The sequence below is a fragment of the Phyllopteryx taeniolatus genome, chromosome 4 (genome assembly GCF_024500385.1).
Source record: "Phyllopteryx taeniolatus isolate TA_2022b chromosome 4, UOR_Ptae_1.2, whole genome shotgun sequence".
NCBI lineage: Eukaryota > Metazoa > Chordata > Actinopteri > Syngnathiformes > Syngnathidae > Phyllopteryx > Phyllopteryx taeniolatus.
In genome coordinates, this window is record NC_084505.1 from 17851162 (window position 1) to 17875038 (window position 23877).

The 23877-nt window shown below is 41.8% G+C and overlaps 2 protein-coding genes across 8 annotated transcripts; one reads left to right on the forward strand and one right to left on the reverse strand.

Annotated features, from left to right (window-relative positions):
- Positions 1-921: 921 nt before the first annotated feature.
- exosc9 (exosome component 9) lies at positions 922-6557 on the reverse strand. Of its 2 annotated transcripts, none has more exons than XM_061770094.1 (12): positions 6392-6557; positions 6120-6214; positions 5176-5295; positions 4982-5084; positions 4765-4902; positions 4482-4564; positions 2990-3122; positions 2784-2872; positions 2550-2696; positions 2311-2471; positions 2126-2204; positions 922-1306 (listed from the first exon to the last, which is right to left on the reverse strand). In XM_061770094.1, the coding sequence occupies exons 1-12, from the start codon at positions 6455-6457 to the stop codon at positions 1243-1245; spliced, it is 1278 nt and encodes a 425-aa protein (XP_061626078.1). In that variant the 5' UTR covers positions 6458-6557; the 3' UTR covers positions 922-1242. The 2 variants fall into 2 exon arrangements, with proteins under 2 accessions (XP_061626078.1, XP_061626076.1); XM_061770092.1 differs by having other exon boundaries at positions 2311-2474; positions 6392-6555.
- A 380-nt stretch (positions 6558-6937) lies between these two features.
- On the forward strand, positions 6938-23832 carry clgn (calmegin). 6 transcript variants are annotated; one of them, XM_061770098.1, is made up of 17 exons: positions 6939-7158; positions 7972-8059; positions 8199-8513; positions 11236-11490; positions 11577-11650; positions 14691-14749; positions 14906-15047; positions 15241-15322; positions 15527-15719; positions 16713-16902; positions 17017-17130; positions 19012-19168; positions 20025-20240; positions 20338-20454; positions 20536-20683; positions 20766-20929; positions 22687-23832. In XM_061770098.1, the coding sequence occupies exons 4-17, from the start codon at positions 11236-11238 to the stop codon at positions 22756-22758; spliced, it is 1983 nt and encodes a 660-aa protein (XP_061626082.1). In that variant the 5' UTR covers positions 6939-7158; positions 7972-8059; positions 8199-8513; the 3' UTR covers positions 22759-23832. The 6 variants fall into 6 exon arrangements, with proteins under 6 accessions (XP_061626084.1, XP_061626082.1, XP_061626081.1 ...); XM_061770097.1 differs by having other exon boundaries at positions 6939-8059; XM_061770095.1 differs by having other exon boundaries at positions 7972-8513.
- Positions 23833-23877: the final 45 nt, after the last annotated feature.

A 23877-nucleotide genomic window follows, 5' to 3' on the forward strand; every position in this document is an offset into this window, starting at 1 on the left:
CCACTTTTCCAGCCACATTTTAAATCAAGGGAGTTGGTAGCTAGCCCTTCATTGTATTCTTATTTTCCTTACCAAGAGCTTTTCGACAATTGGTTGCTTCCAACTTTGTGGGACGAGCCCGGTGAAGGTGCTTTTATGTTTCAACAAGACCGTGCCCCAATGCATTGCGCAAGGTTAAAAAAACGGCTTAACACGCATCATTTTGCGTAGTCCTTCGCTGCCAGTAGTGAGTTTGCCGTATCCGTCCCCGTCTCTCTTTCCAAAGCCGCCTTTTCTGTTACCATCATATCAATTGTCAAAATAAACTTAGTTTAGCTGTTTTATCCGCCCTACATTTTATATAATAGACCCTGGCCCGCTGCGGGCCTTGAGTTTGACACCTGTGCTATAGAGAGACTAGCTGAAAAGCCTTTCCCTGTGACAGCTGCTTTTTCAGCACTTTGGGAAATCTACATTATATGAGTCAAGTTTCCAAAGCAACTAAAAACCACTTCATTCGAAAAAGGCTAATAACAGGAAAGATTTCTTTGTTTGAGAACTGGTTGAACCATGAGAATCTACAGCATTATGCACATTTTGGTCAAAAAATAATTCTGTTTTGAAACATATCTTATGAGCGTTGTTACATACGGGAACTACATTATATTAGTCACAAGATCAGCTCATTCTATTTAAAAAATGATGTTAAGAGTGTTGCGACATCTCCGAACAGCAAAAGGCTGAGGCATTCGCTGATAATGACAGCGACGTGCGTGTCCGACTCGAGTTTCAAAATGTTCCTTCCCTTTCCCGTTATGACACAGAAGTGACGCTGCCTGTAGACCAATCTTTGGACAGCAGCATGTTTATCTCCACACCCATGGTGGGATATTTTTAAACACTTTACAATGTAAAATGCTTCCAAAAAACAACTACACTATCTGAGGTGGCTGATCATCAAACTTGAGATCAATTGAACCATTTAATATACAAAAATATGTGACATGGTTTGTGGACAGTGGTCGTCTGCAACTCTGCGGCTGTCAGAGTTGGATTCTCGAGTCGTTCCTGATGCTGTGTCACGAGGATGTGACTGAGCTGGTGTATTTCCCAACAACAAATGTTCAACAAATTCAGATGATTCAATCAGGCTAAAATTGCATAAGAGCATGTAGCAATTTGTTGCTCTTGCGTAGGAGCTTCATGCCCAAACCGCAGGTAAACTTTGTCCAAATCTAGATTGATCTCTTTAAATGTATTCTCTCATTTTCTGTGCCGTTTCTTTGATGTCACTGGCCCCTTCTGGTGGGAACTTGAACTTGTATTCCTGGAAGCGAGAAGAAGTATATACAGTAGATATGAGCTACAGACAAGTCTACACAGCCTGTTCAAATGCCAGGTTTTGTTGACATAAAAGAGCCCAACACAAATCATTTCAAAACTTTGCCCAGAATTACTGTGACCTATTCCCTAGACAACTCAGTGGGGGGGGGGGGGGGGGGGAAATGAAATCTTTTAGAGAGGGGAAGTAAAAATAAACAAGATAAAGTGGTTGTACAAGTGTGTACACCCTCTTATAAACGGGGAGGAGGCTGTGTTCAGAATTAACCAATTAACATTCAAAGAAGTCAGCACACACCAGCCACCATTTGAAATGCTTCTGATTAACCCCAAATTAAGTTAAGATGTTCTAGTTGATTTCCCCCCCCCCACACATTTTTGTAATCACATTTTACAGCCAGCGCCGTTAAGGACCCTCAAGGTCACCATACAAAAATACTTGAGAAAATTCAAGAAATCAAGCAATACAATGAACATAAAATGAATTATCATTATTTTATGTTCATTGTATTGCATTATCATCATCGTCCCTATCCTGGTTCAAAGCATGATTAATTTTGTCTTTTTTTTTTTTTTTTGCCAAAGTCCACTGCTGCTAATTTATATTTGTAAAAAAGTCAACAATGTAAATCATGTACTTAAAAGTTCAAATACACCCTTCGTGCCTAAGAGTGCACTTTGGGAGTAAAAAAAAAACACTTTGCAGATATCTATACTCTTCTTAAACAGAAAAAGCACTTTTACGTCTTGACCAAACCGTTTTGAAAAGTGCAAGCAAGCGCTGGTCAACACTGGAAACTCTTACTTAGGAACTTTGTCTTCTGCCTCTGGTTGAAGTATGACAACTTCATCCTCTTCACTGTCTGATATCTCAACCACATCTCCTGAAATGAAAAATATATTCTCAGGTCAGTTCATTGTTTTCCTGACATTACAAGAACTAACTTTAGAGGCGGCTGCAATTAGATTGGATAAATATAATTTCTCTACCCTGCGCTTGTTGTTTTTTTCCCACTTCCATCATTGTTTCTTTATCTTCATCACTGTTGAAATCTTCTTCGTCCTCCTGTTCATCTTCCTCCATTCCCCAGCTGTTCTGAAGCCCTTGCCCTACCTGACCCAAGCCTGGGAGCGGCACCACCGGAGACGGACTTCTGGGATTGGTTAGTTAAGGTTCCACAATGGCGAAAAAGAAAAACGTTTGATTTCCGTGCCACGATGTAAGATACGTCTGAGGCGTGACCTCGCTCTTCAGGAAAATGTCATTGGCTCGTTCGGTCGCATCTGTCATTTCTACTGGCGTCGTCTCCTTTTTTAGAGCGGTGATTCGCTCTTGAGGCATTGATTCAGCAAAGCCACATCTGCCACCTGCCTTCCTGGAAAATATTCACATTGAATTATTATTACTTGACAAGAGCTGGATTTACAGCACTTAATGCGCAAGTATGTGCTCGTAAACTCACCGGGCTGTGTTGTCATTCTCCAGGGCTTTAGTGATGAGTGCTGTGATTTCAGACACTTTGACGCTGGCTATTTTACTGCATCTCATTACCTTCAATGCCAGAAACATGGACAATGCATACATTGATGATCTGTTTTCCAATATTATTCCATGCTATCAATTTACAAAGGCAAAAATTCAAAAAGCTAACAACAGGAGTCCCTGAACCTGCTCTTTGAGCAACATGATGCCACCACTAGACTGGATGGAGCAGATTTCTCTGTGCCTGTTCATTGCAATCATCAGCAAGCCATCCATCACACGCTCCTCCCGTTCACATGGATCTACAAGCAGATAGGTCCTGCACAGAAAACAGGAGGCGCAGTCAGTACACAACCTGGGATTGACTGCGTTTCCGCAGATTGTACCTGCGCAGCGGAGACTACTTGTTCCAATAGGTGTATCTAATATCTTGCATGGAATAAAGGCAAAACTAAATCAAAGTAAATATACAGACCCTTTCCAAAAAAATGTTAAGATCATGGAAAAGTTTATTTATTTCCTTAATTCCATTCAAAAAGTTAAACTTTCATAGATTATAGATACCACCAGAAGCACCAAAACCTGGTTTGATGCCAATGCCTTCACAGTGCTTGACTGGGCAGCCAACTCGCCAGATCTAAACCCCACAGAGAATCTATGGGGTATTATCAAGAGGAAAATGAGGGCCACCAGACCCACAAACAAAGAAGAATTAAGAGCAAGCATCAAGGAAATCTGGGCTTCCGTAAACCCCAGGCAATGCCAAAGGCTGATTGCCTCAGTGCCACGGCGCATCGAGGCAGTGATTAAAGCAAAGGGATTCCCAACCAAGTATTGAAGATTACCATATTGTTTTGAAAGTACCATATTTTGATTGATTTAATGTGACCCTAATTTCTCTCTAAATTTCACATTTTTTGAATTCCTGATTTCGTGGGTTTTATGAGCTGGAAGCCCACATTATGTAAAAAATAAACAAATAAATACTTGAAACGGTTTAAATTGTGGGCCCTGAATCTATAATATATGAAAGTTTAACTTTTTGAATGGAATTATGGAAATAAATAAACTTTTCCATGATATTCAATTTTTTAGAAAGGGTCTGTGGTATAGCGAACCCATGTCTGGCTTAAGAGCAGGTTTTTTTGGGGTTTTTTTTTGACTACTTTAATTTTACTCTAGTCTAGTAGTCTCAGTCAAAGTACACTGCTATATTTCCAGTGACTAAAATCTAATTAGAGTGGTGAAATGGTGAGTGGTGAACTAGTTAATGTTTGCAATTCAGAATTCACGACTGACAAAGCTGTTAAACTGATTACATGCTTATTTTTAGAGAGGTGACTATCACTTACTGATTGTCACTTTCACCTTCATAGTAGGAAGCATTAAATGTTTACTAGTGGCCTTTTAAATCCCCTCAGAAATCGCCACTAAGTTTGAATATACAAATTGTGCTGCACATGACACCAAAAAAAAAAAAAACAGTAAAAGAAAATCCTTTATAACCAAATACTGCAGTAGCTATCACAACTGTTTTAGTACATTAAGGAAATTTAAAAAATATATATATAAATAAATAAAATCACGTTATTCTTCCTTAAAATACATTAATCTGTTATTCAAACAGACTGTGTCACTCGTTTTTATTGTGTTTGGGTCTTATATGCTGCAGCCTTACCCTTGCTGGAAAAAGGCGAAGCTGACACTGATGGGCATGTGGTAGATACTAAGAGGAATGGGATCTCTTTCTTCTGGACTGTACTGCGGGAGCAGAACAAATTGTTTGCAGCGTATGCACAGAAACAGACAACACATTCTCAACACATTCACACGCAGAATAAATGATTAATCACAGAACTCGTGGGAAAGTGGAAAGTTCCACATGACAGGACACTGCCATGCATTTATCAGCTTGTTCAGTAAAAAGGGAATATAAACCGCCGCGGCGATTACCGACTCACCACAGTGACTTCATCTCCCTGTATGCCAACATCAGGGCGTCTGAAGTGGCAAAGAGCAGCGATTGCAGCGATACTGGCAGCATCCATCAGGTTCCCATCATGATTCAGCATGTGTACATCTACCCGAATTTGCCATACCTGGTCATGCAAATGTCGCACTGTCAGTCACCATCACCGCGGAGAAAGTTCTTTTTACTTTTCAACTGTTGAGTTTGACCTTTTCTCCGGACACTACACACAAGGACTCGGTATCAATGCACTTGGAGTTCCTTAAGCATCTCTCCAACTGTCGGTTTAGCTTCACTGACAATTCTGACTGCCTTCAAAGAAAGAAAATCACGAGGCATTTTTATTTTCACCGGAGAAATTGCATGATTAAATCAGATGAAAATGGAATTTTCTTTTCTTCACCTTCCCTGTTCAAATGCTGGTGAAGCCATGGGTGACAGCTCTATATTGAAGAACATGAGTCCCTCGTTTGGTCTGTTCTCTTTGGGAGCCACCAACTCACAGGATACCTGGGCCATTACCCTGTATAATGAAAAGGCTTTATCACAAAATAGTTGTGAGGATATGTTTACAAGATCACATCAAGTGAGACCCTGAACAGTATTTGAGGGAGAAAATCAATCACCGATGACGTGTGACGCATCACTGGCTCAGGAAACGGTTTGAGTGTTGACGTGATTAATTAACATACAGTATGGAGCCAACTAAAACAGTATTTGAGTTAGTGATGCACTGAAAGGAAAATTCGTTACTGAAACTGAGGAACCCAAGGCCGAAAACCAAAAGCCAAAACACCTAAATAAATTATTAATCAGTCAATCAAACTTTATTTGTAAGTGCTTTGCATACAAAAAAATGCAACACAAAGTGCTGTATATTCATTAAAATATAAAAATACATCAAACCCGGCAATTATTAATTATAAAACTATGCCAATAGTTAGTAAAATTGTATTTACGGCTATGACTGCTTAGCTGCCAACCTATAGAAATTGAATGTATTAATTTCATACCCTATCCTTACCTACACATTGATCAATAACAGAATAACAGAAGATCAAATTGTATTATTATTATGGTATTATTTCAGTGATTATTTAAATGCTGACTGACACTGTTGCAAGACAGCAAAAAGCCCAAATTGAAATGGCCATCAAGGTTTTGTGTGTGCATCTTAATTTGAGAAACAAACATGTTTAACTGGGTAGACGGAACGCTTGAAGGCTTTAGCTGGACCAACAAATGCTTTTCATTTTTGCACTCACAGTCAATACAACCAAAACGTTTGCCACGACAGAGTGCTGAATCAAACAGTTAAGAGTTTTCTTTTTGTGCCCACTCGTTCACCTCGTTTTGCCCAGTTCCACGAAGCAGCATCCAAAGTCAGTCCCAAACATGACCTTGATTTTCCTGTAGTCATAAGTCTGCCGTCCATCCAGGCGCTGCAGAAGCAAATGCCAAGTCATTATTTGCAGTATTTGATGTACATATACGATACAATACAGTGGGCGTTTTTAATCGAGCAACATTTAAACTTCGTTCATTTGAATTATCCAAACCATAGCCAATGTTTTGACCACGACTAGATAGCGTTTCCAACACAAACTGGCAATATTTACCTTTTTCTCTTGGATGGCTTGAAGCAAGAAATCCCTCTCACAGTTTGACAAAGGTGTCTCCCTCATTCTGCTGTGTTAAAACTCAAGACAGCATGTAACTAGAAGTCCGCCACCGCCATTATTATTGTGGCGAACTCTAACCCGGAAACTCAACACACGTCACACTTCAAAGTGTCGGAACTTGCTCGTGTGCTGTTGTTTCGCCTCTTTGCCTGGTGTGGCATGAACCGAAACAAAACAGAAGCGATTTTGTCAAGAGATTATCTGCATCAACACGAGTGAACCGAAAGCCACCAAAAACGAATTAATTCACTATTATCCATATATATATATATATATATATATATATAAATCATGAGCAAATATACATATGTACAATATATATATATATATATATATATATATATATATATATATATATATATATATATATATATAATGTACATATGTATATTTTGCTCATGATTTAAATTAATATTAAAACGTTCTACAAAGGACAGGAGTAAAGACGTTTGGGATAGCGCCGCGCGTCATCGGCGCAAATTGCGCATGCGCGTCTTCACAGCAGCCTCGTCCGGTTAAAAGCCTTCAGACGTCAGCCGTTATATTGGGCCCGTGCTGTCATCTGAGCTGAGGATCGCGGCATTTCAAAGTGTATGCTCGGTACTTTTGTTAGCGACGCTCGCCAAACAATCGTCTGTTTTGTTTTTGTTTGAGGAGGAGCAGTCGAAGGGGTAGATTTTCTCGGCGACAAAAAAGACGGCGAGGTTTGTGCGCTCTCATTCATTCTCCATCTCTCCCTCTCGACACCGCAGTATAATGTAACAATCTTAACTGTTGTTATGTGGACGTAAAATGTTGTCCAAAAGCAGAGTTTGGGCTTCTGCCGTTGTCTCGCTCGGTTGGCTTCGAGGCGCGACATTTTACAAGATAAGCCTACGCTGGGCTGAATTGCGCTCTTTCTGGCCGTTTGTGATCAGCACGCACTGGCTGCAGAAGCAGGTGCTTGCCGCTTCAGCAAGCGTTCATCTCCGAAGAGTTCGGACGTCGCAGTCAGTTTTCCACTGGCAGCCATGTTAGCGCAATGACCTGTCCCAGGACATCTCTTCCGTTGTCAAATGGCGTGCCCATTGGGCTGCGAAGAGGTGCCGGGCCCAGTGCACTCAGATCATTCATTGCAGGGCTGATTATTGCTGGTCACTCATGCACATTTGTGCTTGTAATCCACAGCTCTCTTGTTATTTCCATTCTTTCACTCGTTTGTCAGGTTCAAACTCAAGTCACTAAACCAAATGCTTATCCCCTTTACTGTTAACTGTGCTTTCATATTACACACACACAAAAAACTGACTTCATATCTTTATGTCAAGCACCTTGCAAAATGCAATCGTGTGGAGCAACTTGACATAAAAATGATTTGGAGGAACATGATCATCTCTATTCTACAAAATAGGCCGAAGGTAATGATGCCATAATGACGTCACGGTATTTCTACAAGCAGCATAGCAATTGGATGGAAGGATAATCGTGCAACATTCTTTCATCCATTTTCTATACTTCACTGCATTTCCTCACAACAGGTTAAGGGTCAGTTTGGAGCCTACCCTCGCAATGTGATCTGTACAGATCAAGCCCACCTTAAACGTCAGATGACAAAAATGTGATGGGGTCAGTTAAAATTCATATTTGCATTTTTGTATATGTTATGTAATACATGCAAGTCACTTCCAGCAAGTTGTCAACTATAGTTTAGCTAAAAAGGAGGTTTTTATTACACGTATTGAACACTTCCCGAACACACCCGAAGCTCAAGACACCGAAGCGTGGTTGCTCTATCGGAAGTGACGTTACAATTGCCAAACACCGCACCCTATACTCGATACGCAAGAGCGAGCAACGTGTCGGAACATGAGGAGGAGGATTTTGACGTACAGGAGCACCCAACTGAACTTGGCGTCGTCAAACGGTACACGTTTGAGCCGATCAGGGGGACCGAACCTGACAGTGACGACGACGAGCAGCCAAGCAAGCAGCTGTACAACAGACAAAGAGAGCGGCCACTGGGTCGATGTGACGCCACTGCCTGCAGAAGAGACGGAACAATACCGCGCAGAGCAGACTGGTATGTTTGTGCAGCCCATAAATCCATAATTGACTTGCTTCCGTATCCTCACTTGTCGATAGAAACATAGTCATGAACAGACGCAGTATGAGCAGTCGGCCATTCATGTGGGATTCATAACGCGTTGGTTCGTCCATCCATCTCTGTACCGCTTACATTTGTTAGTTGTGATATGATAGATTATTTTATTGTACGTGCAGTATGTACATTTGGTCAGTGTTCTTCCGGTTTCTTGGCAAGAAAGTGTTTGTTTGTATCCATTTGGGATCCCTTCATAAATAGTGGTGAAGTAAATGTTTGATTTTTTTTTTTTTTTTTTAAAAAGCATGAGTGATCTATGAAAAACACACACCTATGCACAAGGAAATGATTTACAAGTTGGAGGATGTCTATCGTGAAGTCTTGAGTCTAACTTGTTTTTCCTTATTCTTTTTTTTTTTTTTTTTAACCTTCAGGGTCTACAGGTACATTGCATACAGATGATTCACACGATGGATGTATCACATCCTGCGGAAGAGAAACAGAATAGTTCTGCCATCCTGTGTTGTTCGTAGAATACGTGCTCAGTGGGAGAGTGAAAACTACAATTATTGTGGATTTAAATATCCAAAAGTCTAATTAAACCAGAACTGTGTTGAACCTGGTGGGATCTTTTTTTCCCCCACATACCACCTGCATCTTTTCAACCCTGTCATATTTCTCAACATTTCTCACTTGCATCAACCCCAGCTGCCTCCAAGGTTGGAGATTTCTGTCTCCTTTGCATTACTTCATCCAGGAGTCTCTGGACGTAGTCTAGAACAAAAATGTTTGGACAAATCTGAAGGTGCAAGTATTGTTCTTAAACACATACATTGTTGAAAGTTTTGCAGGTTTATTAAAAAAGAAAAACTGAAATAATCACACAGCAATAAGTATTCAGACCCTTTGCTCAGTATTTATAATAATATAATTTTTTTTCTGTCAATATTGGGTGCTGTGTGTACATTAATGAGGAAAAAAAATAACTTAAATTATTTTAACAAATGGCTGCAATATAACAGAGAGTGAAAAATCTAAGGGGGTCTGAAAACTTTCCGTACGAGTCAGACTGTGGATAAGGATTTGTAGGCTTGAGTTTGACACACAGGAAATGTACCTAAGTGCAAATGATTTTAATCAAGGGGTTATTTAAAAACAATCACATTTTAGATTTTTTTTTTAACATCATTTAAATCACAGATTTTTACGGAGCCCCCCCTGGTGCCAAGGTATGAGAAAAATAAAATTCATTGATAATCTGTTCCAGATGGGGGAGACCAAGCCACATCGTCCTTACATGTAGTATTTACCATCGTCCTAAAAAATATTGGCACCCCTGCAGTGCCAATGCAGACACATAATTATTTGTATTTTTTTATTTGTATTTATTTATTTTTTTGACTGACATGAAATCAGACGAAACCTTTCCTGCTTTAGGATTACCAAAATTATGTCTATTCGCTAAATGCCAGAATAGTGAGAGGAGGATTCTTTTGTTACAATAAAATACAACAGGGCATGCTCATGGGGTCAGACAGTTGGGGGGGGAAAAAAAGCCACAATGTGTCAATATTTTTTAGCACGACTATACATAATATATATTGAAATATGTTTCAGTGACACGGCACAAGCTTTTACATAGTATGCAGTATTCCTATATATTGTGTGCCCCTTGCTCGAGTAGGTTTATAACACGCTGCACAGAAAGTTTTTGCCGTGTGCCTGTTGGCTTGTCATACAGGCAAAAAATACACACGACAGTACTGAAAAGTACTGCGTGGGTCTTTTTTCCCCCACTGACCAGTGCATAATAACCATAATAGAGTCGTAGAGAAATCCTCACCTCTTGTCTGTGCCGCTTCGCTGCTGCACCATGGCGGCTGCGAGATTTAGTTTTCTCGCTGGTGGTTGAGATCCCGGTGGCCTTAGGAAAAATAGTTGACACCGCAGCTGGGTTTCAGCCTCTGCCTAACCACACCTGTGTATCTAATGCTTTCTGCTAAATGTTTCTCAAAACACGCCGGTTCAAAGTGATCAGCACAGAGTTTGGAATGCTTGCTAGGCACCCATAGCTGAGCACGTTTCTTCCCCCGTCGATTGACTTTCCCTATCCACTGGTCGCAGATTTCCTTTTTCACTTGGAAAGCCAAAGACACTCTTGCCACTGCCTGAACCATTTGTACAACCAAATGGCACACAAGAAACCATCGTGAAATCGCTGAATCATACGACAACAAGTATACAAGGACAGGAACAACAGTATGGAACAATGAACAGGCTGTTTGGCTCGGGTTACGTCACAGTGGCGGATAGAGCCGAAGACTGGAAGGCGCTAGATGCAAAAAGCAGAAGGCGCACTCTGAATCATATTTATCGATGTAACTGCTGCATATCTGCTATAGAATCGCTTTGAAATGGCAGATGTGCTTTGTAAAAGGGTTCAAGAGTTCTCAAGAAAATGTTTAAGATCTTTGTCCTCTGACCTTTATGTGTGCTTATGTTCTCAGTTGCTTCAGGACAAAGGCCATCAGCAAATAGAGCCCCCACTGATCTTTTAGATGTGCTGTTATGTCATCAGCATTTATCCAGCCCTCTATACTTTTATGCACTTGTCTTATTTTACATCGCCAATGTTGCTCCCATCTCACACAACCATTTCCTCTCTTGTTATCACTGCCTCCCCGTTCATTTGTCTTTCAAGATGAAGCTGGACAGGCGCTGGATGTGGCGGATGCTGTTCCTCGTTTCCCTGACTGTGGCAGTGGTGATGGCCCAAAAGCAGTCCGAGGTTGACCAATCAGATGTTGATGACGAGATTGGCTTGGACAAGGACGCAATGGAGCCTTTAGTCACTGAGGAGGAGGAGGAGGAGGAGGAGGAGGAGGAGGAGGGGGAGGAAAATAAGGCAAAACAAACAGACCATAATACCGTAGCAAGTGACAAGGTCTCCTTCCAAGTAAGTAAAGAACTACTGTATGCTAATAGTGGGATGGGAAGTAATTTTAAAATAGACCATTTTATTTATTTCATTTGGCTTTACAGGTAACATATGAGACTCCTGTGCCCACTGGAGATGTCCACTTTGCTGAGACATTTGATGATGGCTTACTTGGCAGGTAATCTCTCGTCTTGTGGTGCAAGGTGGCAAGTATTTATCATGTTTCTGATCTGCGTGTAAACGCATAGTGACAATTTGACTGTGTGTGTGGGGGGGGGGGGGGGGGGGGGCACAAGTAATTACCCCCGTTGTTAAATCATGAATTAATTGTGGCTAATCACAATTTTTTACCATTTAAACAGAATGTGTCGCACCAAAACCAAGTTGGACAAAAGATTTAAAAACACTAACAAAATCCCATTAGCATGTATTTTATGTATTCAGGACCTAAACTGTTTCGTGATTTACAGACCAGTAGCAGAACTTAAAAATATATTCTAAAGCTGACTAGAACCCAGTGTAAAGACTTTACAATTGGGCTAATATGCTATGACCTCTTTGTTCTGGTCAGAACCCGAGCTGGACCATTCTGAATGAGCTGCAGCTGTTTAATGGTGTTTTTAGGTAGTCCAGTCAGAAGACCATTACAATCGCCAAGTCTACTTGAGATAAAAGCATGGATGAGCTTCTCCTGGTCTTCTTGACAGACGCGAGCCTTCACTCTGGATATGTTCTTCAGATGGTAGAAGGCAGTTTTAGTAATTGATTTGATATGAGTGTTGAAAGTCAGGTCGGAATCTATCAGAACACCAAGGTTTCGGACTTGGTCTTTGGTTTTTAAAGAGAGTGACTCCAGGTATTTACTTACAGCAATCCTCTTTTTTTTAATGCCAAAAACAATGATCTCAGTTTTGTTGTGGTTTAATTGAAGAACATTTTGGTTCATCCAGTTATTTATCTGTTTTAGAAAGTGACCCAACACCTCAATTGAACTGTAGCCATCTGGAGGCACTGCTAGATATAACTGTGTGTCATCTGCATAGCTATGATAGTCAAAATTAAAGTTCTGAAGAATTTGACCCAAGGGTAGCATATACAGGTTGAACAGGAGGGGTCCAAGAACTGACCCTTGAGGAACACCATAGGTCATTGCCATTTGATGATATTGAACACTTCCAATGGTTACAAAATACTCCTTTCCTCCAGGTGGGACCTAAACCATTTAAGGACTGTTCCATTTAGTCCTACCCACGTTTGCAACCTGTTCAGCAGTATATTTTGATCAAAAGCCGCACTGAGGTCCAACAAGACCACAATTGACACCGTTCCTGAGTCAGTATTCAATCAGAATCAGAATCAGAATCATCTTTATTTGCCAAGTATGTCCAAAACACACAAGGAATTTGTCTCCGGTAGTTGGAGCCGCTCTAGTACAACAGACAGTCAATTTACAGAACACTTTGGAGACATAAAGACATTGACAAAAAACAACAACAAACAACAATTGTGCAAAAAGATGCAGAGTCCTCAGTTCGAATGGCTAATATCGCAATAGTCCGGTGCAATGACCATTGTGCAAAGGGCACTGAGACTTCAAGGAGTGTATGCGGTTTAAAGTGACGAGTACTGCGATAATCTGGGACAATGGTTGTGCAAATGTTACAGATACTCCTCAATCAGTGTGCAAATGGAGCAGATGCTACTCTGGCATGAGTGCCCACTATATGCAAATAGTGCAGCACGGCGAGACAACTACAGTGAGTGCACGAGTAATACATAATACAGAAATGTGACAACGAACTCAAGTCAAAAAATTGCCAGCTTGTTGTAATGGAATTGTAAGTTAGCTGTTCAAGAAGTTGATTGCAAGAGGGAAGAAGCTGTTGGAATGTCTACTAGTTCTAGTTTGCATTGATCGGTAGCGCCTACCTGAGGGAAGGAGCTGGAAGAGCTGGTGACCAGGGTGGGGAGGGTCCGAGAGGATTTTGCACGCCCTTGTCTTAGTTCTGGCAGCGTGCAAGTCCTCAATTGTGGGTAGGGGGGTACCGACAATCCTTTCAGCAGTTTTGATTGTCCGTTGCAGTCGGAGTTTGTCCTTTTTTGTAGCAGCACCAAACCAGACTGTGATGGAAGAACACAGGACTGATTCGATGACCGCTGTGTAGAACTGTCTCAGCAGCTCCGGTGGCAGGCCGTGCTTTCTCAGAAGCCGCAGGAAGTACATCCTCTGCTGGGCCTTTTTGAGGACGGAGTTGATGTTGATGTTATATAAGGTTGTTCCTCGTTTCCCTGACTGTGGCAGTGGTAATGGCCCAAAAGCAGTCCGAGGTTGACCAATCAGATGTTGATGACGAGATTGGCTTGGACAAGGACGCAATGGAGCCTTTAGTCACTGAGGAGGAGGAGGAGGAGGAGGAGGAGGAGGAGGAGGAGGAGGAGGGAGGAAAATTATAATTATATATAATTAAATTATAATTATATATAATTATATAATTTAGCATTTTTGATAAGAGCAGATTCTGTACTCAGAAACCTGATTGAAATTTGTCAAAACGTCCATTTAAGAAATTGCTGAGTTGATTAAAAATAACTTTCTCAACAATCTTGGCTATGAAAGGGAGATTAGGGATGGGTCTACAGCTTGCTAACATGGAACATGTGAGCCTGTCAACCACAGCAAACAGAGTGCGAGTATTGTTGACGTTGTTACTGATGATTTCAGAAAAGTGTTGCTGTGTAGCTCTGACTAACTCTTGGAGCGTTGAATTGTTTGTTTTTTTCCATAATAAATTAAATCACCATTTAAAAACAGCATTTTAAGTTCACTTTGGTTATATTTGTCTGGTACTTACATTTGTTTGATGATCTTAAATATTAAAGTGGGGAAACAATGCAAAAAATCTAAGAATTTGAGAAGGGGGGGGGGGCCAATACTTTTTCACGGCACTGTAACTGAACCAAAGCTGTGCAGGAGGGTAACTGCACTAAACAGATCATCCAAAAAGTCTGTGATGCACTGAATCCGCAATAAGCGAACCACGATATAGTGAGGGATTACTGCATACCCAGGAACATTAACGTTGTTGGCGTTTCCTTGTTTAAAAAAAGAAAGAATGAAAGACATAACAAAACAAGGCAATTAAAAGCAGTACAAATATACCGAAAACAGGCGTGAGTTTGAATGATTGATTGTTTCTTTATTGTGGTGTTCTCCTTAGATGGCAGTTGTCCAAAACAATGAAGGAAGATGCCGATGATGACATTGGAAAATATGATGGTTTGTTTCTTTCTCCTCTTCAGCTAACAAAAGTAGGATGCGTTTTTGTGTGTGTTTGTGCTATCTAGGAAAAACTTTGTTTTCTGTGGGTCCCTTTCAGCATAAGCAGCCATTGTAAGCATAAGCAGCCATTGTGCTTGTGTGTGGTAAATGCAGGAAAGTGGTCTGTGGAGCAGCTGAAGGAGAACAAGGTACCAGGAGACCAAGGCTTGGTGCTCAAATCCCGCGCCAAGCATCATGCCATCGCCGCCATGCTGGACAAGCCTTTCATATTCCAGGATGAGCCCCTTGTCGTACAGTGAGCACACACAAATGCATACGTACTATACATTTGCCTTTGCTGTTTCTGCCAGTGGCATTTTCTTCTGTCCGCCAAAGGAATAGCAGTTTGTTTATGAACAAAATGTAATAATCCCACAGGTCAAAGCGTGTGGAAAGTAATAGGTTTGTCTCTTTTTTTTTTTTTTTTTTTTTTTTTTTTCCCCCCCTAGGTATGAAGTTAATTTCCAGGATGGAATTGACTGTGGTGGAGCTTATATTAAACTGCTTTCAGACACTGGGGATGTCAATCTGGTGCGTACTTGTAGTCATGCTAATATGAGAGGGACACTGTTCGCTAATTGGTGGCTACTTAAGAGTAAAAACGTATGTTCGTGACCAGGATACCTCTTAATACAATGGCTTTCACAGCTGTTGGTCTATCTTTACTTGAAGAGGTACACACGGGTTGTGTGCATTTGAAGTGTTAATAAAATCTCTTGATTTCCTGGCTTTCAGGAGCAATTCCATGACCGCACGCCTTACTCTATCATGTTTGGACCCGACAAGTGCGGCGAGGACTACAAGCTGCACTTCATCTTCCGCCATCAGAATCCCTTGAACAAAGACTTTGAGGAAAAGCATGCCAAGCGCGCTGATGTGGACCTCAAGAAGTTTTACACTGACAAGAAGACTCACCTCTACACTTTGGGTATGTTAGTATGTAGGGCCCCAGCACGCAGTGCAGATTATTATTGTTTTTTTGGGGGGGGTTGGGGAGAGCTTCAACCGTGAAGCTGGTTTAACTTAGCAACATGACATTTGGTATGCAAGACTATCATGTGGAGAGCCGCATCCATCCATCCATCCATCCATCCATTGTCTATACCACTTGTCCTCATTAAGGTCACAGGTGAGGTGCATCCCAGCTGACTTTGGGCGAGAGGCAAAGTATACACACAAAACTGGCCGCCACCAAATAGCAGGGCACATAACTGTATAGATGACCATTTACGTTTACGGGTAATTTAGAGTCTTCAATGAACCGGACATGCATTTTTTTGTGGGAGGAAGCCAGATTACTTGGAGAAATCCCACGCAAGCACAGAGAGATTATGCAAACTCTCCACAAGAAGGCCGACATTCAAACCCAGAACCACATAACTGTGAGGCAAAGGTGCTAACCACTAACCACCAAGCCCGAAAAGACACCAATTTTAATTCTGGCCATCTTAAGAGATCCTTTAAAAGATTGTCTTTTAAAAAAAAAAAAAATTGTAATACGTATTGGAGAAAGAGTGGCAATGTTAAATTGTGAAAAAAAACGTTTTGGCATGATGTGTGGCTGGAGCATGTCAGCCATTGTTTGATGACCTACCTTTAAACACCAAAAAAAAATAGTAACTTCTCAAGGTCAGAGCTTGACCAAACGTCTTGGGTGTGATTGTCTTCCATGAAGAGACTCTTAGGCGCCCCTTACTGGCAAAATGTATAGATGCAATTACAGTCCTTTGCTCCTATTCTCTGTGTACTTGCATTGAGACCTCCATCTGGTTACTTTGAGCAATTGCAGAATGTGTGTTATGCCTTTCCCCTCAAAATATCAAATCAAGCTTATTATAGCACATCTAAAAGGTTAAGCTTCCAAACATATACAGTATATCAGTAATGCAGTCAATATTTCTGTGTGTTCCTCTGTTGCCAGTTCTGAACCCAGACAACAGCTATGAGATGTTCATCGACCAGTTCAGCGTGAGCCGTGGCAACCTGCTGAATGACGTGATCCCTCCAGTCAACCCGCCGAAAGAGATAGAAGATCCAAACGACTCCAAGCCGGAGGACTGGGACGAGAGGGCCAAGATTCCCGACCCCGACGCTACCAAGCCTGATGACTGGTGATTGTAACCTCCACCGCACTCGTAGAACCGTTGTAGCTTTTTCCAGCAAATTGCTATATTGAAATGTTGACACACTGCTGTAGATTTGTGGTAAAAACTACTTTGTGCCAGGGATGAGGATGCACCTGCAAAGGTGGAAGACCCAGATGCAGTGCAGCCAGAGGGCTGGCTGGACGAGGAACCTGAATTCATCCCAGATCCGAATGCCGAGAAACCAAAAGACTGGTAAGTAAACATTGAAAACATTTCCAATAAACACAAATACACACCCATAACAACTAATACAGTATCTTGGAACAAGTATTAGCCCACCTGCCTTGACTCGTATATGATTTTAAGTGATATTCCATTCTAAATCCATATGGTTTAATATGATGTCGGTCTACCCTTTGCACCTATAACAGCTGCAACACTTGTGAGAAAGCTTTCAACAAGGTTTAGGACTTAGTTTCTGGGATTTTTTTTTTTGCTCCTTCTTCCAGGAGCATATTTGTGAGGTCACACACTGATGTTGGATGAGAAGGCCTGGCTCACTGTCCACTTGATACCAACCCAAAGGTGTTCTAGCGGGTTGAGGGCAGGACTGTGTGCAAGTTCATCCATACAAAATGTCTTTATGGACCTTGCTTCTTGCACTAGTGCAGTGGTCCCCAACCACCGGTCCGTGAGGCATTTCTTACCGGGCCGCCGAGAAGGAATGACCAATTTATATAATTTCCGTTGTATTGCGTTTTCGCGCGTCAAATTTGTTTTTATTTTGAAAAATGAACAGATCTTCTCCGCTAAGCTCAATGAACGAATCATTTCATAAACTGATTCAGTTCATTACGGTCACTGAAAGATTCCTTCTTTTGAACGAAACGTTTGCAAACAAAACAACACTAGACTGAATGTTGGTTGCATGATACATTACTAAAGATAAGTCCGCAAACTAGCAAAAAAAAACAAACGTCTTCGGGGAGCTTTTTTTTTCAAAAGGAAAAAAGCCACCTGAGGAGCCAGAAGACGACCCTACGACCTCAAAGAAAAAGAGCTGCTTTTATCCGTTATGCTGAGTTGTATTTTTCTTGCATTTACCATTAGTTTTTAAGACGGTCATGTTAATTTATTTCTGCTGTATATATAATATATGCATATATAATATATGCCACACCTTGGCAGCCGGTCCGTGGGGGTGCAAAAAAGGTTAAGGTTGGGGACCACTGCACTAGTGCCAAATCCCAAACTGTTTGACTGTCCAAAATCTCTTGGAGTTCCTTTCACTGGAGCTCAGGGGCTAATAGTTTGTACATTTCCAACTTTGTGGGAACAGTTTGGAAATGGCCCCTTCCTGTTCCTCCATGACTGTGCATCAATGCACAAATCAAGGTTCATGAAGACATGGACGAGAGAGTTTGATGTGGATGGAAACTGGCCTGCACAACCTTGACCTAAACCCTATAGAACAGTTTTGGATGAATTAGGTCGGAGACTGAGAGCCAGGCCTTCTCGTCCAACATCAGTGCAACCTCGCAAGTGCAGTTCTGGAAAAATGGTCATAAATTCCCATCAACACACTCCTAAACCCTGTGGAAAGCCTTTCCAGATGAGTTGAAGCTGTTATATAACTGGAGAGGGGGGACTGATGTCATATTAAACCCTATGGATTAAAAATTGGATGTCTCTTGAATTCATTTGAGTCAAGGCAGGTGAATTAATACTTTTGGCAATATAGTGTATATACTGTGAACCCCCACATATTTGCTGTTCGTCATTCAGGAATTCACCTATTCTCTTTTGGAATATAGCCTCAGTTTTTTGCCCCAAAAAACTAACCTATTCAATGTTTCTGAGCTCACGCCAAAACAGTAACAGTATCGCTTTCGCACCATCTGGTTGCATCTTGGTGCCAAGGAAATAATTTAAAGTCAATTGAGGAGGTCCGTTTGGACAAAAAATAGTCCTTTGCGGCCATCTTGTGGCATCTAAAGGCTATTACAAACCCTTTCGGGGGTGGGAGTCACTTGCAGATTTTTGCTATCTGCAACAGGGCTCCGACCCTCTCCCTCGCAAATAGCGGGGGTTTACTGTAGTCCTGTGATTTTGAGCGCTCTCCTGTGTCTGCAGGGATGAGGAGATGGATGGAGAATGGGAACCTCAACAGATCCCCAACCCAGCCTGTGAAAGTGCTCCAGGCTGTGGGCCGTGGAAACGACCCATGATTAACAACCCAAAGTATAAGGGCAACTGGAAAGCACCCCTGGTAGACAACCCCAACTTTCAGGTAACTAACTGCTGCCTGACTCGGCTTTGTTTTCTTTGGGCGTAACAATGACTGTGCTTATTGCCGCAAGGAAGGTAGTGTAGGAAAAATTTGAGGTGACAGGGGAGAACTGATCTTTTCCGCTCATGTAGAAATTTTGAAATGCCGGAAACAATTATCGCGACATATCATATCATCAGCAATGTGAATGATCTAAGGGCAGATATGGAAACAGTCGCAAGGGAGTCATGCCATATCACTTATGACAAGACTCCTTTCATTTCCTTGCGTCTCACCGTGTGAGTGCTGGCCTCTCCCGGGACGTTTTTTCGGGTGTGCGCTCCCCAATTTAAACGCATTGTGCGCAGGGTGTGATGTCGATACATCCAGTTCCCACACAATCAGTAAAGTCAATTCAAACGAAATAGGGCTTTTATGTGGTTGCTGCCTTCCCCCGAATTATCAGAGCAATAGATGTCGTTTCTGTAACTCAATCATGTTGGCTTGCCTCTCCACTTCAAACTCAATCACGTCAGACTTTACTTGCGCGCTGTCCCAAATTTTCCATGATAAAAACTATCAGAGCTTCCTTAAAGCACAAAACTCTTCTAAATACGGCTGCCGCTGTCGTGTTTGTTGCTGGATGAGAATCGTTGTCTTTGCCAAAAGATCCATTTTTAATTGCACACATGGCAGCCATTACCATCGCATATACAGCAAACACTTCTGTTGTACACATTATGACACTGTTCTAAACGTGGCACACCCTTGTGGTGAACACATGTACTAGCAACTGATCATTACAGTCTCCACCAGTTTTAGACCTGTTGCCAACTGTGCGTGCAATCTGACATGTTGTTATTGATTTTCTCCAAAGGGGGTCTGGAAGCCTCGCAAAATCATGAACCCAGAATATTTTGAGGACCTGCAGCCATTCAAAATGACGCCTTTCAAAGCTGTGGGCTTGGAACTGTGGTCCATGACTGCCAATATCTACTTCGACAACTTCATTGTCACCTCCCATAAGGACGTTGCTGACCGCTGGGCCTCCGACAGCTGGGGTCTGAAGAAGCTCGTAGCCAGTGCTAATGAGGTCAATGTTAAGCTTGCTTGCTTGCTTTATTAGAACAGTAAATCTGCATTGACACGCTTAGTCAAATTAACTATGTTCCAAATTGTCTGGCCACCAGCCTGGGATTTTTGCCCAGCTGATGATTGCAGCGGAGGAGCGCCCGTGGCTCTGGGTGGTTTACATACTGACGGTCTTTTTGCCCGTAGGACTTGTTGTGCTTTTCTGCTGGACAAAGGTACCATGAGCTGTTGAACTAATGCTTTTAAGTTTGTCTGCACACTCATAATCAAATTTTGTTTTCTTTTTTTTGTTGCAGAAACCGGATGACTATGTGTACAAGAAAGTGGATTTACCGCAGGCGGATAGAGAAGAAGAGGAGGAGGAGGAAGAGGCAGCAGCTGGAGCAGACAAGGATGACAAAGATGACGAAGATGTCGAGGCGGCGGACGTTGAAGCAGCTGCGGGTGAGACGGAGAGATGTACAACACACCTGTTATAATGTTGGTGTTCCCATTGACTTCAACACACTGTAACTTGCAACTATAGCAGAGGCTGAGGAGGACAAGGATGGTACAAATCTAAAAGGGGGCCAACCAGAGGGGGGTGATGACAATGAGGAGGATGGAGAAGAAGAAGAGGAGGAGGAGGAGGAGGGGGAAGAGGAAGAGGAAGAAGAAAGCAAAGCTCCTGAGAGAACATTGGAAGAGGAGGTAAGTGGAACTGGAATGTCTTTAACCCAGAAAAGAGTCCAGAAGTGAGACTGGAAATAGATTGGTATAAGTTGTATTTATTTGACGGCATTGTTCTAGCACGTGCAGTGACAATTGCATGGGAACTGGACTGTACTGTATTTTACACGTTTTGCACGGTTTTTTTTTTTTAACATGCATTAATAAGGTCTCCTATTATGAGAAATAATCCGCTTCACTGTATTATAGAAAAATCTAGAAAATGAATAACACATGCACGTATAACCGGCCATGTGTCTGAAGCTTATCTAGTGGTTATGTTGTTGTTGTTCTTTCTCCACGATATACTCCGAAAAATGGTCAGACCCAATTGGAAATATTAAAACTGTAGAATATTTACATATCCGTCCATAAACCTTCTGTGTGGGGTCAATACTGAGGATGTCAGAGCTACACACTCTATTATTGTAACATGGAACTTCATGCATTTTTATTTATACATTTATTTATATTATATATTTTATCCATCCATGCATTTTCTGAGCCGCTTCTCCTCACTAGGGTGACGGGCGTGCTGGAGCCTATCCCAGCTGTCATCGGGCAGGAGGCGGGGTGCACCCTGAACTGCTTGCCAGCCAATCGCAGGGCACATACAAACAAACAAACAACCATTCGCACTCACATTCACACCTATGGGCAATTTAGAGTTTTCAATTAACCTACCATGGATGTTTTTGGGATGTGGGAGGAAACCGGAGTGCCCGGAGAAAACCCACGCAGGGACGAGGAGAACATGCAAACTCCACACAGGCGGGGGGGGCCGGGGATTGAACCCCAGTCCTCAGAACTGTGAGGCTGACGCTCTAACCAGTCGTCCACCGTGACCCCTATATATTTTATTTGACACTTTTTTAGTTATATATTTGGACAGTGACCGCTTTTTATGGGTTTGAAAATAAAGTGCAGACTCCCAGCTTCAATTTAAGAGGTTTTGACAAAATACAGCATTTAAAATTCAGCCATCGCAGCCATTTACAGTACGTTCAGTACGCCGTTAAATGCGGAACGTCACATAACCAAACCGGGAAAACGGGATTGCTGCCTTCCTGTGTATGCTGTGCAAACGCGCATGACTATGATTTAATTACATGATTGATTGAAGCCAAATTTCCTAAAATGTTGTTTTATGGCTGGTGTCTACGGATGAAAGTTAAATACATGTCCAGTGATTATGATGCACAGAAAAATGGGGAACTTGGAACGCTGCTGGTATCCCGGTATTCCCTGGTGCTCTTGGAAAGGTTAAATGGTCATTCAAAAAAGAGGTTGGAAACAAATTCAAGATCCCAGGCACTCACTGGTAAGGAGTGCTTTTTTTCCCCCAACCTCTTTTTTCTGATGTGTGTATGTAAACGCTAATGAAGCCTAAACATTGAATATTAAAATCTTTCGGGGCCCTGTGGTGACAATGTAGACATTTAAAGGTCCTACGTTTGCATTGTCACAACCCCCTTAGTCATTCACCCGAACCTGGAGGAAGTGCTTAAAACCGGTTTTGCCAAATGCGGAAGTAGCTTGCACATTTACTGGATTGTGAAGTGTTTGACTTTGGGGACTCTTGATAACATTCAGTCAAATGCCACATATCTGACAGGACAACACTTCACAGTGCAGATGAATAATGAGACCATAGTCAGCCCCTGGGACATTAAACGCCGTCGTGTACATTATTAGCGTCTCGTTTTGCTGATGGTAACAATCGGCGTCCTGTATTCCAGATGGATGGAGGTGGTGACACTGTCGAGAGCAACAAACATGCTGTGAGGAAGAGGAGGGTAAGGAAAGACTGAGGTGACATTTACACCGACTGTCTCCATCTCCCCTCCAGGGACGACATGGAAGGGCTCCTGCCTGAGCCTGCAGGACAGAACGTGCATTTCCTCTATAATTTCCTGGCTGCCCCATTTCCATCTTTCATCCCTCTGGAACAAAGTACAAATGTGCTCCTCTTTGTCTCATCTTAGACTTTGTGCATTCGTTTTTTTCCCCTCATTCTTCCTTCTACTTCAAATATTCATCATTCTTTCGCTTGTTCAACCCATTGCCGGTCAGCCTACCGTGCATCACTGTGGCTCTGTTCTCTCTCAATTCATCAATCTGCCCATCTGTCTCCTTAGAGTAAGGGCAGTGTAAACATCTGGACAGTCAGATCTCATGTCCTTTGCTCTCAGGAACATGTATAGTATGGACACAAAGTTACTTCTTTGTTGAGTTTTTCCACTTCAAAAGGGTTGCAAGTGGAGACAACACCATGCTGTGTGAAGAGGTGACTGCAATGTGACTGATTACTTGTGGAAGAAAGAGAGCCTTGTAGATTTCTCTTTTCTAAATTGTAATTGTTCTGAGCATTTACTTTTGTTGTCTTTGTATTTAAAAATGCAGAGATGATGATTATCTTTAGTTTCAACTGTTACGCTAGTATGGATAGATGATTAACTTGAAGAGCACACTGTAAAGAACAGCCCTCTACTTAAGCCACTGCACTAAATTATTTTTTTCCCGCTGTTAATCGGATCAGGCGCTAAACCTATCTTAGTACATTGTGCATTCCTTTTAACATGTAATCATGTAATGTATGGAGCCTTGGTGGGGGTGTGGGTGTGATTTTAGCACCAACTGTGAATGTCTTGCCAATTCTATGAACATGTTTTTGCAACAACTAAAAGGCTGACATTTACAGCAGAATAACTACTCCACTAGTAGGTTCTGACCCTCTTATTGTTGCCCTTGAAACACACCTTTTTAATGTCTCAAAACTTTTTGAGTTTCTGCCAGACATTGGCAAATACCATATCCCTGTTTACATTTGTTTGCAAACTGCACATTGCTTTTGAAAATTCAAAAATTAAATATTTAATATGAAATTGTCTGAGGTGTGATCATTAAAGATATGCTTAGGACACAATGAA

Coding starts and splice junctions, on each gene's coding strand:
- exosc9 (XM_061770092.1), bottom strand. CDS start 6,457: ATGAGGGAGACACCTTTGTCAAACTGTGAGAGGGATTTCTTGCTTCAA. Junction 2,873..2,989: donor TCATGTTGCTCAAAGAGCAG/GTTCAGGGACTC, acceptor CTGGCATTGAAG/GTAATGAGATGCAGTAAAAT. Junction 2,205..2,310: donor AAAAAAACAACAAGCGCAGG/GTAGAGAAATTA, acceptor TTTTCATTTCAG/GAGATGTGGTTGAGATATCA.
- clgn (XM_061770097.1), top strand. CDS start 11,236: ATGAAGCTGGACAGGCGCTGGATGTGGCGGATGCTGTTCCTCGTTTCC. Junction 14,750..14,905: donor TGACATTGGAAAATATGATG/GTTTGTTTCTTT, acceptor TGGTAAATGCAG/GAAAGTGGTCTGTGGAGCAG. Junction 17,131..19,011: donor GCCGAGAAACCAAAAGACTG/GTAAGTAAACAT, acceptor CTGTGTCTGCAG/GGATGAGGAGATGGATGGAG.